Source organism: Hippocampus bargibanti, linkage group LG01, assembly GCF_051943395.1.
Source record: "Hippocampus bargibanti isolate YZ-2025 linkage group LG01, ASM5194339v1, whole genome shotgun sequence".
Taxonomy (NCBI): Eukaryota; Metazoa; Chordata; class Actinopteri; order Syngnathiformes; family Syngnathidae; genus Hippocampus; species Hippocampus bargibanti.
In genome coordinates, this window is record NC_142734.1 from 314,128 (window position 1) to 328,707 (window position 14,580).

The 14,580-nt window shown below is 45.2% G+C and overlaps 1 protein-coding gene across 1 annotated transcript; it reads right to left on the reverse strand.

The window, feature by feature from the left end:
* Window positions 1-220: 220 nt before the first annotated feature.
* Window positions 221-14,560, reverse strand: xkr6a (XK related 6a). The gene is given in 5 exon segments (XM_089011442.1): window positions 221-5,931; window positions 6,680-7,097; window positions 8,214-8,285; window positions 8,288-8,409; window positions 12,226-14,560. Coding segments are annotated over 5 exon segments (1,710 nt in total). The 5' UTR covers window positions 12,819-14,560; the 3' UTR covers window positions 221-5,426.
* Between the last annotated feature and the right edge of the window lie 20 nt (window positions 14,561-14,580).

Consider the following 14,580-nt stretch of genomic DNA (forward strand, 5'->3'; position numbering starts at 1 on the left):
ATGACAAATGCTCCTTTTCTTCAACTTGAATCGTTTCAAAATAAAAGTTTGACATGTAAATGCTGAGTGGGAAAAGAAATGTTTTAGATAACGCTTGTTTGTTCTCGACACTTTGAGTATGTGTGTGTGTGTGTGTGTGTGTGTGCGTGTGCAAATACATTTCCTGAAGTTTCTTTTTCAGTTTGCTTCAAAGGAAAGGATAACATTGGCACACATTTGGAAAATTAATTCATAAGTCTTTATTTCATATATATATCTATCTATATATTTTCTCTCCATTGCAGACACAACAAACAATACAGTGTAACAAAAGGGAAGTACTGTATATCAAACAAGCCTTTTTTGAGGGGACATCCGAACAAACATTTTCGCGGTTGTTTTTTTTTTTTACATTATTCGACGTGTCATGACGTCACTGTAAAAAATCATTGCAGATAAATAGACTTTTATTTTTCAGGAGGTATTGTTAAAAAAAATACATTGTAATACTGGCCACGGCTGAGCCATTTGTGAAAAATATTCAACTCTTTCCCAGAATTCTTTGACAATATTGTAGACACATGATGGAAAGAAAGCATGCGTGTGTGTGTGTGTTTCCATTGAGACATTTGCTGTCAAGTTGTTATTTCCCAGACGCTGCCCAACTTACAACCATTCCAGTTACCATTTTTGCGGCGAAAGTATGTCGCAAAATGTTCGGACGTAGAAGTGTTGCCAACGAGCATTTTGGGTACTTTTTTTCATCTGAAAACACCATGTTGATTGATGGCAAAATTAGAAGGAAAACGACATCAATAGTCGTAATCGATGGTGAATCGTTGTGTGTCGCAGCCAATTGCGGTAAGACGCATAAAGAAGGTGTAAATTGACACACATTCCCAGCGGACACACCAGCCCATTTACAACGGAGCTTGTGCGCCATCTTGTGCATTTTCTGGGCGCTACATTCGAGTCCAGAAGGCTCGACTTGATTCGGAATGACTTCTTTAAATCGACTGTAAACATGTATGCTTTCCTCTTCAGAATTATTTGAATCATATTCATAACTGGATGAGTAACAAGAAAGCATCTTCTCCGAATTGGAACTCTACAGACATTGTTTTGATTCTGGAGCAAGGCAGTTTGTGAAGGAGTATCCTGGCACGATGTCACGAACAAGGGGGCGGGACTTTCTCAATCTGCCCAGTTTCAAGCTCATTTTGTGGCACTTTAAGTCGTTTTTATTGATGTTTTGCATTTGACTAAAACTATCAGCCTGCGTGTTTTGGCAGTTTTAGATGCTACAAAACGCTTTTCTGAAGTCAATTAGGAAACAACAAAATGGCGTCGGTTGTCCTTTAACGTAGGAGGAGGCGAATGGCGATTCATAACAAAAAGCAACTGTTGCTGGCACGTTATTCAGTAATGACGTGCCAGCAGCTTCAGTCATGGCTTACTGTAGACCCAAGGATATATGTCGTCGTACTACAGTAGGTGTGAATTTATTCGAGCGTCTATGTTTTATATATATATACTTAAGCAACTTGGGACCAAATTCAGCTTACGAACAACCGCTGCAATGTATCTCGTTGGTAAGGTGGGGAGCGTCTGTAATCCGATTGCCCAAAACGTCAAAGTGTGACTCGTCTCATCTAGCGTTGTGCTTCTATTTAGGACAACACGTTGGCACAGACTCCTACAAAAACACAACTGCGATTGTAGTATTCTTTTCTACCCGTACATTCTGAATATTTATAGAGAACATGTACTCGCCTGGGAATGTAAAAAATGCAAAAGTAAACTGGGCCAATGTTGGGGGAAACTGATGAGCTCACGCAAAATAGCTATTTACAATCAAAATGCCACAAGAACTCAAAAGCTAATTTAGCACATTTTTAGCACAGTTTCTACAGCTATGTCATTTCCAGCTAACGACCACAGTAGAAAAGCCTTATCCCACTCACGAATAATCATCATCATAAAAACAATCCATTTGAGTTTTAAGCGCCTTTCAAAACTCTCAAGGTTACTTTACAGTCACAGGATCAGTTTTTTGTGTCGGTGAGCAGCGGCAGCCACACGCGCCAGCGTTCACTCAACCCAGAAGTAACTCAAATAGATAGAAAGCTAGCTAGCTAGTCGATAGTCAATCGATAGCAAACAGTTAGCCAGCCAGACACCTAGCTAATAGATAGCCAGATAGATAGTTTGCTAGCCAGCCAGATAGCAAAGCCATCTAGATAGGTAGCCAGATAGCCAATAGACAGCCAGCTAGATAGCCAGATAGCCAATAGATAGCAAACAGTTAACCAGCCAGACACCCAGCTATATAGCTAAGATAGCCAGATACATAGCTACTGAGCTAGCTAGCTATATATTTGCCATCCATAGTGGGTTTTTGTTGCCTTAAGCTGCCATTATCAATTTTGCTCATATGCTACCTAGTTATCCATCTATTAGCCAGCGAGCAACCAAGCTAGCTAGCTAGCTATATACTTGCCATCCATAGTGTTTTTTTTTTTCTTGCCTTAAGCTGCCGCTGTCAATTTTGCTCATATGCTACCTCGCTAGCTATTGGCTATGTATTATCTATCATTTCCGTTTCGGCGGCTTGGGGCAGGTCATTTCTCCCTACCGCCAGCACAACCCCACCCCAGCCCTAAAATGACATTTTTTTACCCGATGCAACTATACTATAGTAAGGTGATGCTACTTTCACAATGATGTAACAATCTTTCTTTTTTTTTTTCAATTTATCTTGATAAAATGCGATCCGACTAATCACACACAAACACTTTGGCATCATATGCTTGGCCAACCCTGATAGTAGAACATTTAAGTAGATCAAAGCACACAAAGTTCCGTTCCTTCATAATAGGATACACATTCCGCAGGCAGGAATCGAACATTTTCCCAAAGTTAACTTTCACTTTTTTTTAACATCTTCCCAGCTAAGTAAAAACATTTTTCGGTGGTTACAAATGTATCCTTCTTTGCACCGCATGATGAACTCATTCACTGGATAGCACCGATAGAATCTCTTGCCAAACTGTTAAGGGGTCAAGGGGTCAAGGGACCACTGTATCCGTTAGTGTGTTCAAGTAGTGAGGACGTAAGTGGACATCGAAGAAAAAAAAAAACTTTGCAAGATCTCGCAATCTTTTTTTTTAATGCGCGTTAATGTACTTCCGGTTCTACGGAACCCTGAAGAGGACATCGAAGAAAAAAAAGTGGACTATTTTTTGTGAGGGAATGCAATGCGAGATCTCGCAAAGTTTTGCAAGGGAATGCAAAACTTTGCGACATCTCAGTTTTTTTTTTTTTTGTTCCTTCGATGTCCCCTTAGGAGCTCTGTATTGACGGGATACATCATATGTGTTTTTTTTCACTACTTTTCACTATATACACAAATAAAGTAGCACCCTGCTATATGGGACAAAACTGTTGTGAGTGCGTTAACTAAGCACATCTCCCTGCAAAGGAGAGAGGTTGCATAGCCATGGTGTGTGTGTGTGTATGTGTGTGTGTGTGTATGTGTGTGTGTGTGTGTGTGTGTGTGTGTGCGTGTGTGTGTGTGTGTGAGTGACCGCGGCCAAATGGCCACAAACTGAAGGCAGTCATCGAGTTGCACCATAACATCGTAAGGGATAATCTGCCCTTTTTGCACCTTGGATGACGCTGGTGTGTTAAATAGCTGCACGTCCACATACTGTATGACTATTGCATCGTCACACTGACTCATCTACTCATCCGTTGGCAGCAAATGAACTGGAGCACCACAAAAAAAGTCGTCTGAAAAGAATTCCTCGGTAGAATGAGTTGCAATTTCTCATTGCCCCTACGTGAGCATATTTGGCAACAAAAATTAAGAAGGCAGATGAAGCCCAGTGCAAACATGTACAGTAACTAAGAATGAAAGAAAAGTGCATAAGAAAGGTGGGTCAGTTATTTCCTGGCTAACGCTACCCTCTAGTGGACTTGTAGTAAATCACACCACACTTTTTTTCAGTCTGGAATGATTCCGACGTAGCACTACTGAAGGCCTAGCGATGGTGGTGTTTGAGCCACGCTGGGAGTCGGTTGAAGGCGTTTTTTTTTCTACACGCCCTGAAAATTTGGCGAAAGTAAAACAATTTAGACTTGGAACAATATGTGTGTCAATCCCTCTGAATCCATGTAGAAATTAATTGAACAAAGGACCATTTGAAATCTATTTCATTAAAGCACATCCCTGACTGAGACACGATCCAGGTAGAAGGCGGTCTCTCAAGGGTGCACTCCATGGCGACGCATTTGTTATCATCCGCAAGTAGAGATCTTGCAGTTGCTTTGACATGTACTTTGCATGGACGGACTCCAGTGAGTCCTTCCACCACGTAGACCATATACTTCTTGTGCTCTGAATTTAAAGGGAAAGTGGCTTCCAGTCATCAGTCATGTTGTCTCCCATCACGGTGTGAATGCCCCTTTCCAAAATGAAGAAAAGTCCAACCATGCAAACAGTTAAATTGCACTTTGACCCTGGGTAGGAAAACAGGGCCCTGTTGTGTCTATGGGACGATAGAGATCAAAATTTCTCCGTTTCACGCCGTGATTCACATTCATTAAGTAGGAAATTAAGTATTGACTCAAATTGCCGTCTAGTCCAGTGGTTCTTAATCTTGTTGGAGGCACCAAACCCCACCAGTTTCAAATGCTCATTCATCGAATCCTTCTTTCAATGACGGCTCACTAACCGCAGACGAGACTGAGAGGAGGATGCACCGAACCACTAAATCCAGACATGTCCAGCTCCAGGCCTGGAGAGCCACTGTCCTGTCTGTTTTCCATCTGACCCGATTTGGATGATCAGCTCATCAGCCAGCTTTGAAGCAGCATCAAAACGGTCCCGATTCTTTGAATCAGGTGCGTTGCTCCTGGGAGAGCTGGAAAACAGGCAGGACTACGGCCCTTGGGGACCGACTTTGGACACCCCTGCCTCATACCCACTCACCTACCACTGGTCTAATTCATGGAACTCAAATGTTTTGATTCTTTTTGATACACATGACAGTCAGGTTTTGGTTTGCTTGTAGAGATAGGGCCTCAATCCCTGCAACAATCCAGTTTGACATGGATTTTCACTGTCTCATCTTTGTGAATTTGCGTGTGATGGAATATAAACAGTGGGGATGAAGATGTTCGTGGTTCTGAAACTGACAGATGGAACACATGGAGAAGGAGTTCTGAAAAGACTCCCCACTGAGGCAGCTTGTTGAGTCATCGCCGGTGGACTTGCAAGTTGAAGGTGCTTGCAAGGGACGTGTGCATTGAAATATGCCAGATTGCTTGAGTGTCTCTGTGCTTGTACCAAGTGTGACTTTGTGATTCTTCTCTGAATGTGAGCGTCCATGAACACCAACATCTCTCTCTCTCCCTCTTCACAGTGTGTGTTGTGTGCGCACGTGTCAAAGCGAAGACTCGTACTGTAGAAGTTCGTAGAGCAGGGGTCCGTCGCGGTAGCGGATGCCCACTGCGGCCGGTGTGATGTACTGTAGGATGTTTATAGTCCTTCGCAGGCGCCTGTCAACGTAGTGAGCATCCCACGCCGGGTAACGTTTCCTGGGCATGTCTATCTTTATAAGCGGACCCTCGGGCTTGGAAGTGGGGGGTACTGACCTCACCTGGAAGACGGGAAGACACGTCTCAGCCACATCCTCTTCTGTCTGGGACTTGGTCATGTGCGCAGGCGTAGGTGGGGCGCTTGGTGGTGCCGAAGGGGGAAGCGGAAGGCCCCAAAGCAGCTGAGCGCAGCAGGAAGAGGCGGGGCTAGGGTGGAGGTGTGCAGTGGCAGGGTGCAGGAAGCCGTAGTAGAGCAGCATGACCAGAACGCCGCCGGCAAACGTCAGGTAGACGCCGCACAACGCCGGGACGGCATACGAGTCGGTCAGCACGGGGTCCCTGTAGGTGTACCTGCACGTGGACGCAGTCGTGTTACTACTTTACTTGTTGTAGGTCAATAATTATGGTGTACTTTATATTGCCGTCATGTAAAATCGGGACTCAGATTGTATATCGGGTTTGGTTAAAGGACAACCGACGCCTCCGGACAAGTTGTGTCCATAATTTGTAAAATCATTTCAAATGACTTCTACTAATGACTTCATATAGCTAAATTTTACGTTTAAAGACTCGCACTGAATATTCAGGAAGTCTTGTTCTCGAGTTGATGACGATGCCTGATGTGACGTCACGTCTGGAACGCCCCTGACCGACAAAGCAACACACAATGCATTTTGGGTACTTTGTTTGAAAACACATAAATAACGCGATGGTGAATCATTGTGTATTGCACCAAGACTACTATTTGATACTAGGTGACAGATTCCCAGCAGACAAATCAGCCCATTTCCAACGGACCTTGGGCGCCATCTTGTGCATTTTCTGGGACGCTACATTGGAGTCCTGACAGCTCGAAACCTCATCAGCATAACTAAGCCTATGTTGCCTAACAAGGCTGTTGTAGGAACGATCCAAATTGAACATCACCTCACCATGGCGATTTAGTGAATTTTTTAGTTCGCTGACAAAGCCTCTTGGATAAGATGCGACACATTCAAAGAAGTACAGATGACGGCTGAAGAAACCTTCTCACCGATGGACCACTCCTGTACGACTGAGAGCTTACACAGATGCACATTTGTTCATGTGTTGAACTCACCACAGGCCGGTGAGAATGGTGTTCTCGGCCAACACCACCGTGTAGTACGTAATCATTCTGTGTCGCGTTTGGCCCTCCTTCACGTTAAACCAGCAAAAGATGTAGACGATGCCCACCACCATGTTGAAAAGCACCTCCTCCCACTTGGACATGCAGAAATCGGTTCCTCCGTGCACCACCCAGAAGGCCATCGCCGACCAGTGGACCACCACAAAGATGCCAAAGTAGATGTGAAAGAGCGAGGCAAAAAGGGCAAGCGAGAGGACGCGCGACGAGATGGTAAAGAGGCGCCAGAAGAGGTGCAGCAGGGCTCCGCGGTAGCTCATGCTACGCTGGTCGTCGCGCGAGTCCCGTAACAGTTTGTGGTAGGAGGCCAAAACCCAGGCGAGCGACAGCAGCGAGGCTAGGGAGGAGATGCCTGCAGGAGACACACAAGACTCATGCTTCAGTTCCTCACACTTGAATCCTTTTGGAACAAAGTTTGGACAAACTGGAGAAAGTCAGTCCACGCTTAATTCTAACCACTCATGAAAGACACATAAAATCCACGGGGATAATACAGTGATACCTTGGCGTACGAACTTAATTGGTTCCCAGACAGCGTGTTTAAGGTGAAAAGTGTGTATTCCAAAAATGTAGTTCGCATAGGAAACCATTAAAATGAGAATAATCTGTTCCCAGGTCCCCATAAAACATGATTTTCTACTAAATAAGCCGTAAAATGACACAAAATATACCTTATTTTATGTATAATAAATATGCTATGGTATTATAATTGAAGAAATAAACTGTACTGTATAATAAAGTGGTTTTATTGACCTTTTTGAAGGTCGTTGATGGCTTGATGGAATGGAGTGGCCGCTTTCATCAGCATGAAACACTTTATGAGGAGGAACGTAGCCTTCTTCTTTCACCATCTTGACGAACGATCCCTTGGAGGTGCTTTCTCTGCCATCATTTTACCTTGTTCCTCATCAATTGTGTTCTGTTTAGCTGGGTTCTTAGCTTTTTGCATCAAGTGTACAGATGGCTTGTGTAGGTTGTTTGTGGAGCCTGATTGATGGGATATTTTAACCTTACAGTCTACACTCTGCTTTTGAACTATCAAAGTTGAAACGAGTCCAAATTTCACTATTTTCTATCCATTTCGTCACTATCTGTCTGCCTGTCTCTTTAATGTTGAACCCCCCCTCCCTCACTGCTGCGTTCTTGCCCAATCACGTGGCTTTAACCGAAGACTGGGGGCGGGGAATAGAGGACCAAAACAGTCGGCCGCCATTTTCTTGTTAGGAGAATGGACTCGTTCGCGAACGACACATCACTCATTGTGGCGCTCCGTGTGTCTCCCAAAAAATAGTTGGTATGCCAAGGTAAACTTTTCATAAATGTAACGTTCGTAAAGCGAAAAGTTAGTAAGGCAAGGGATTCGTAAAACGAGGTATCACTGTATTCCTAATTCCAAAGTATATGCATCTCATTTGCATTTGTGTGTTCTTTTAGCGCGCCATTTCAAGGTTTCTCCCGGTGGACCTACATTGCAGTGTCTCGGCACGGTTTTCCTGGATCATGATGCACAGTTGCAGGACCAGCTGAGGCGCCGACTCAAGAACGTCTCCAGTAGTCGAAGCATGTTGACGTCCGCATACTCGAACATCATGGCCCAGTACCAACGACGCTGGTGCTCCTTCTGTCGTCGCGACATCAGGCCAAGGTAGAGCGTCCTGATGTACCTGCAGCGGTCACACTTCATCAATAAACTTAACTCGTCCATTCATGATGAGAGTATGCTATACCTTAACCAACTGGATTGCCGTATTTTCCAGTGTATAAGGCGCACCCCCAATGACTGGTGGATTTTCAAAATGTTTTTATGGAGAAGGCGCACCGGAGAATAAGGCTCACCTTCAATGAATGAAAAAAGTTTTGCAAATATAATATAGAAATATATCAACATTTTACAATGTATAAGGCGCACCCTCAATGAATGGTGTATTTTCAAACTTTTTCCATACATAAGGCTCACCAGACTATCAAGCGCACCTTCAACGAATGAAAAATGTTTTGCAAATACAGTGAAACCTCGGTTGACGAACCCCTTGGCTTACAAACTTTTCGGTTTACGAACGTTAAATTTATGAAAATTTTACATTGGCATACAAACTTTTTTCAGGATACACACAGAGCTGCCTCAATGAGTGATGCGTTGTTCAAAAACGAGCGTGTTTTAACAACAAAATGTCAGCCGACTGTTTTTCTCCTCTATTCCCCGCCCCCTTTATTATATATAAAATAAGGTATATTTTGTGTACGTTTAAGGCTTAGAAAATTAGAAAGTAGAAAATGATGTTTCATGGGGACCTGGGAACTGATTATTCACATTTTAATGGTTTCCTAAGGGAAATTCATCTTTGAGATACACACTTTTCACCTTACACACTGTCTGGGAAACAATTAAGTTCGTAAGCCAAGGTATCACTGTACAACATCAAGCAGAAATATGTTTCTGCATTTTCCCAGTCTATCTTTCTTCAGGTCAAGCAATCTTTTGCACTTGCTTTCTTTCCCCTATTTGAAGCAAATTAAAGACAGAGAAACTGAAAGATGGCCGACACGTCATTACGAATAACCGGGCAGGCAAGCAAAAGATGCCGCGTACTTTGTTGTTAAGATCCACTGACGGCTGGTGTGGCCGAATGGCGGATTTCAATTGAAATGGCCCTGGGCTCCTCGTCACGAGTCCACTTTGCGTGCAACGTGTGCTAGTGTGTACGTACTACAATGACATTTTGCGTGCGCATGGGCGTCACTGCATGCTTTTATGAGCACGTCTGGTGCGGTGTTGCCATTAGAGTCCTCTGCTTTGCAAAAAAAAAAAAAATCAAATAAAAAATGCCAGTTACATCCACATAGCATGAATAATACAGCATCCAAAGTGGAGCTCATATACACGCACGCTCTGACAGGAGCAGGGATCTTCATTTGACCTTTTGTTATCAACAAAATGTGCTTGTGACCTTGACTCTAGAATTATTATTTGTATCCCAAAAAATAGTTGGTATGCCAGGGAAAATTTTTCAAAAATGTAACGTTGGTAAACCGAAATGTTGGTAAGCCAAGGGGTTCGTAGAGCGAGGTTTCACTGTATATGAAAGAGTACGATGACTGGCTGGGAGGCAAAGACAACACAACAGCTTTCCGGTTTGAAGATGGCAGCTGCTTGAATTGGATAATTACAAGGAGTAAGTGTGGATCCCCCAAGCACTTTCCCTTTCCTTCTCCCATCCCCCTTTTACTGGTAACCTTTTCCTGCCTCGTCCTCTTCCCATCATATCCCTTCCGTTCGTTGTCTTCTTCCTCCCATTCTCCCCCATCCCCTCTTTTCCACTTCCTTCCTCCTTCATCTCTCTCTCTCCACAGTCTCAATCAGTTTGAAGGCTTTTCCCGGCCGCCCTCTTTTTCCCAATGTAGCACAGTCCATTCAGCAGTGCGAGAGGGGTGCTTGCAATATGGAGTTGGTGTGGGCGAGAACGGTCAAGTAGAGTCCATCATTTGGAAAATGACTTCTCCTGAGCGTATTTTACCAAGATTCCACGGCATATAGCTCTATTTTGCCTTTTAAGACTGACGCTGAATATTCAGGAAGTCCTGTTTTCGAGTTGGTGACGACGCCCCTGACCGAAAAAGCGACACACAATGCATTTTGGGTAGTTTGGTCTGAAAAGTTCGTGTCGATGGAAAAATTAGAAGGAAAACTACATCAATAACGCGATGGTGAATCGTTGTGTGTGGCACAAAGACTACTATTTGATACTAGTTGACACAAATTCCCAGCGGACAAATCAGCCCATTTCCAATGGAGCTTTGGCGCCATCTTCTGCATTTTCTGGGATGCTACATTGGAGACCAGACGCCTCAAAAATGACACTGAAAGACTTCTTGAATGCATTGCAAACATTGATGCTTTCCTCTTCAGAATTATTTGAGTCATACGTCTGGGTAAGCTCTCAGTCGTATAGGAGTGGTCCATCGATGAAAAGGTTTCTTCAGCCGTCATCTGTACTTCAAATTATTATCATTTGAATCATATTCATAACCGGATGAGTAACAAGAAAGCATCTTCTCCGAATCTGAAGCCATTGTTTTGATTCTCGAGCAAGGCAAGACGTCCTGGCGTGATGTCATAAACAAGGGGGTCGGACCTCCTGAAACTCGCCGTCTTTGAGGTCCTTTTGAAGTAATTTTGGGACACTTGAAGTCCTTTTTATTGGTGTGGTTTTGCATTTGACTAAAAATATCAGCCTGCGTGTTTTGGCTATTTTAGATGCTATAGTATAAAACGTTTTACTGATGTCAGTTAGGAAAGACAAAAATGGTGTCGGTTGTCCTTTAAAAATATCGGAGATTTTTTTCCCCCAGGCCTCGTTTATAACGCGCACCCAAATGTTTGTTTGAGTTCTTTTTTAGGTCGAAAATGTTGTATTCGAATAAATACTATATACAACAACCATCAATGTGCGCATGAACATGCGTGTTTGTATGTATCGTACAAAAACGACAACGTAAACCACATACATTGACACTTTTAGCCATCAAACACACTGATACGCTCATACACATTTGAAGCTGTTCCCATTTTTTTGCACAGCTCCAAAAGGGATCAAATCTTTTGTAAAATTAATTAATTTTCAAAAAAATCATTAATTTCATCTGTGCTGTATGTCATGCATATGCGCATAGTATTTGACAATAAAGCTGACTTTGACTTTGTCCGTCCAATTTTTGGGGATGATTTGGAGGCAAGGTCGCTTGCCTGCTTGGGAATTTTCACGTCACGCGAACATGGAAGTCGTGGCGAATAAGTCAAGCGTGAGGAAGCCCGGAGAGAGGCTTGCTCATCGAGCTGTCGTAGTCAAGCGAGCTCTTCTCTTCCTCAGCTTTATCGACTCGACAGCACGCTTCTCCTTCGCGGTGCTGGATCGGAGAGTGCCCCGATTTAACAACAATTAGTCGCCTTATTGATTTCTTTTTTCCTTGTGACGATAATTTGACTGGAGTTAGGAGCAAGCTTCAGGCTTCCCTGAAACACTCATTGAGAGAAATGGAGGGGAAAAAAAGGTTTGCAATTCAGTGCCTGAATCTTGTTTGTACGGAAGAGCATTAGGGCCACGTTGAAATACTTTTTTTTTGCGGAGATGGGGTATTATTCTGAGGAAAAAAAGGCGCACATTTGCGAGTTTCAAGTGTCCAAATTTGCTAGATTTAAAGTCAAAAATTTGCTAGATTCAAACTCGCAAATGTGCTACGTTTAAAGTCACAAATTGGCTACATTTTTTAAAATTGTGATTATTTTTCGGGGCTTCTACTGAAGAAGAACCCAATCATTTCTGTCACAATCATCAACAAATTCAACGACGGCAAACGATGAAAAGCTTTCCGATTGTGAGAGAGGGAGCAGCCGCGTGGCGTGAATCAAAGGCGTTTGGAGAATCGTGTGTCCAGGATCATGTGGCGTTCAACCAGGCACGCGTGCGCGCACGCCCACTTACCTCCACACTTGCCCCAGCTGGAGGACGTGGACGGTGGCCTGCCACAGCCAAATGGAGAGCAGCTGCAGGCGGTCTTTGCCAGGATAGGAGCAGCCCACCGTCACCGCCCCCCGCTTGGTCAGACCCTCCACCTCCCCGAGCCCCCCACCGGTGTAGTCCTGCACAAACCAGCGGAAACTCAAAATCTGGACCAGCACCGAAGGGACCAGCACGAAGAAGAGCGTGAGGCCGAACCACAAGTAGTCCCGCCTGCGGTAGTAGTCGAGCGCCAGGCACAGGTCGGTGCCAACGTCCCAGAAGAAGACCAGGAGGGCCAGGATGATCCACAGGCAGTCCAGCCACAGCTGCTCCCGGGGCGGGCAGTGGCTCTCCCGGGCCCCGGTCCCGGTCCCGTTCCCGGTCCCGGCGGCGGCGGCCAGGGCTTGCAACGGCGAGCCCAGGCAGGCGGAGCGGCAGCCCCAGTAGCAGGCCGACGAGCGGCAGCACTGGCAGATGTGAATGGCGGCCGAGTCCAGCGGCTCGTCGGCGTCGGCGTCGACGTCGTAAAGCTGGGCGAAAGCCACCCCGGCTTTCCCGTCCGACCGCGCGGCCATGTTCCCCTTGCCGCTCGTCCCCTCCGGCGAAAAGCACGACAGGCGAACCGTGGTGCCGCTTTTCGCTCGCGCGGCGCGGACGCCGCGACGCCTCTCGGATACCTGCCGCTGGACGCTTCCCTCGGTGTCTCCTTCCGACCGCGGCCGAGGAGAGCCATCAGAGTTCCGTCGCCCGGTCCATCGAAGACCTTGTGCTCGGGCGCCGCCGCCGCCGCCGCGTCATCTGATCGTATTGGGCGATAGGGGCCGATGACGTCACGCGGCGCGAGATCGGGAGTCGCGCGCGCGGGGGCGCGAGCGTTGCGCTTTCTCCGTCACTCGGCTACTTTCTCGTGGTTTTTCCCGAACTTGAACGCGGGCGGCGCGCCGAGCCCGGTTCTGTTCGACCCCCGACCGGTGCTGCCGAGCTCCGTCCCTCACCCCGCCCTCTACCGAAGACCAGAGTCTCGCGTAAACAGTTTGTTATCCCATTCGAGCGTCCGCCATATTCAATGTGGCGGGTCTGCATGCAAACATGCAGATCGACACAGCGATTGACAGTAATATCTATAAATAATAATAATAATAATACATTTCACTTTCAAGCGCCTTTCAAAACTCTCAAGGTCACTTTACAGTCACAGGAAAAGCTTTTTTTACGAGTGAGCAGCGGCAGCTGCACACGCAGTGTCAAAGTCAAGGCCCTGGGGCCAAATCTGGACCTCCACATCATTTTATTCGGCCCGCGAAATGAAATTCCACGATGCTTGCTTTGAATTTCTATTTCAGAATCAGAATCATTCTTGCCAAGTATGTAGAACATACAAGGAATTTGTTTCCGGTTGAACACGCTGCACTAGTATCATCATCAAAAAAAATTGCAAAGTGGCACTGTACAGTTCTATTTGGGTTACCGTTTAAAGAGTTAATGGCGAGGGGGGAATAAGCCGTTTAAATGTCTGCTGGATTTGTGATGAAATGAATAAAAAAGATGCCAATTTCAAGGTAAGATTGGCATCGTCATCAAACTGTGAGTAGTTTTACTTTATTTGAATGTTATTGTCTGAGTTAGTAGAAAAAAAGAACTTACACCAGCAAAGAAACATCCTACTTGTTCGATAGTGTCACGTTTGGATTGACAGCTGGGGGCGGGGCCACGCCTCCCCGCTTCCACCACTTCCTTCTTTAGGACAGCGGGTACGAAAACGGGACGCTGTCAACTGGTATTTGTACTTTGTATTAGCCTGGACTTTCTATATCTTCGGTGCTCGGTCCAGATGCATCCATGTTGATACAATATTTCTGCAGGTATTTACGTCAAAATGCCTGCCAGTACACCGGCGGGCCACTCTTGTGACGGCATTGAGCCACACACATAACGTCTCTGCAGAGTTAACATGGAGAGAATCCACCCGAGCACGGCCTCGTTTCCATGGAGCCACAGTCCAACTGTGTCACCATGGCAACGCTAAGGCATCAGTTAGCCATCAGTAAACACAAGCGACACTGCTGGTCCACACCACTGCTGATGCGTTCCCCAAATGAATATGCCGCATGTGAAGATCTCACAGTGAGTTCACCTCTGATGGACAATCGTGACACTCAAATCACATTTTTTACATACCTGTCGCCCGCCCGTATTTTGTATGATTTTTTTGTGTGCACATTTTTAGATGTTTATGGCATACGAGAAAGTTTGTACGGGAAATGTTCAATATAATTTTGAGATACGTATTTTCCATTCCCTTTCCGTCAATATAAATATTAGCAGTTATGTTAACGA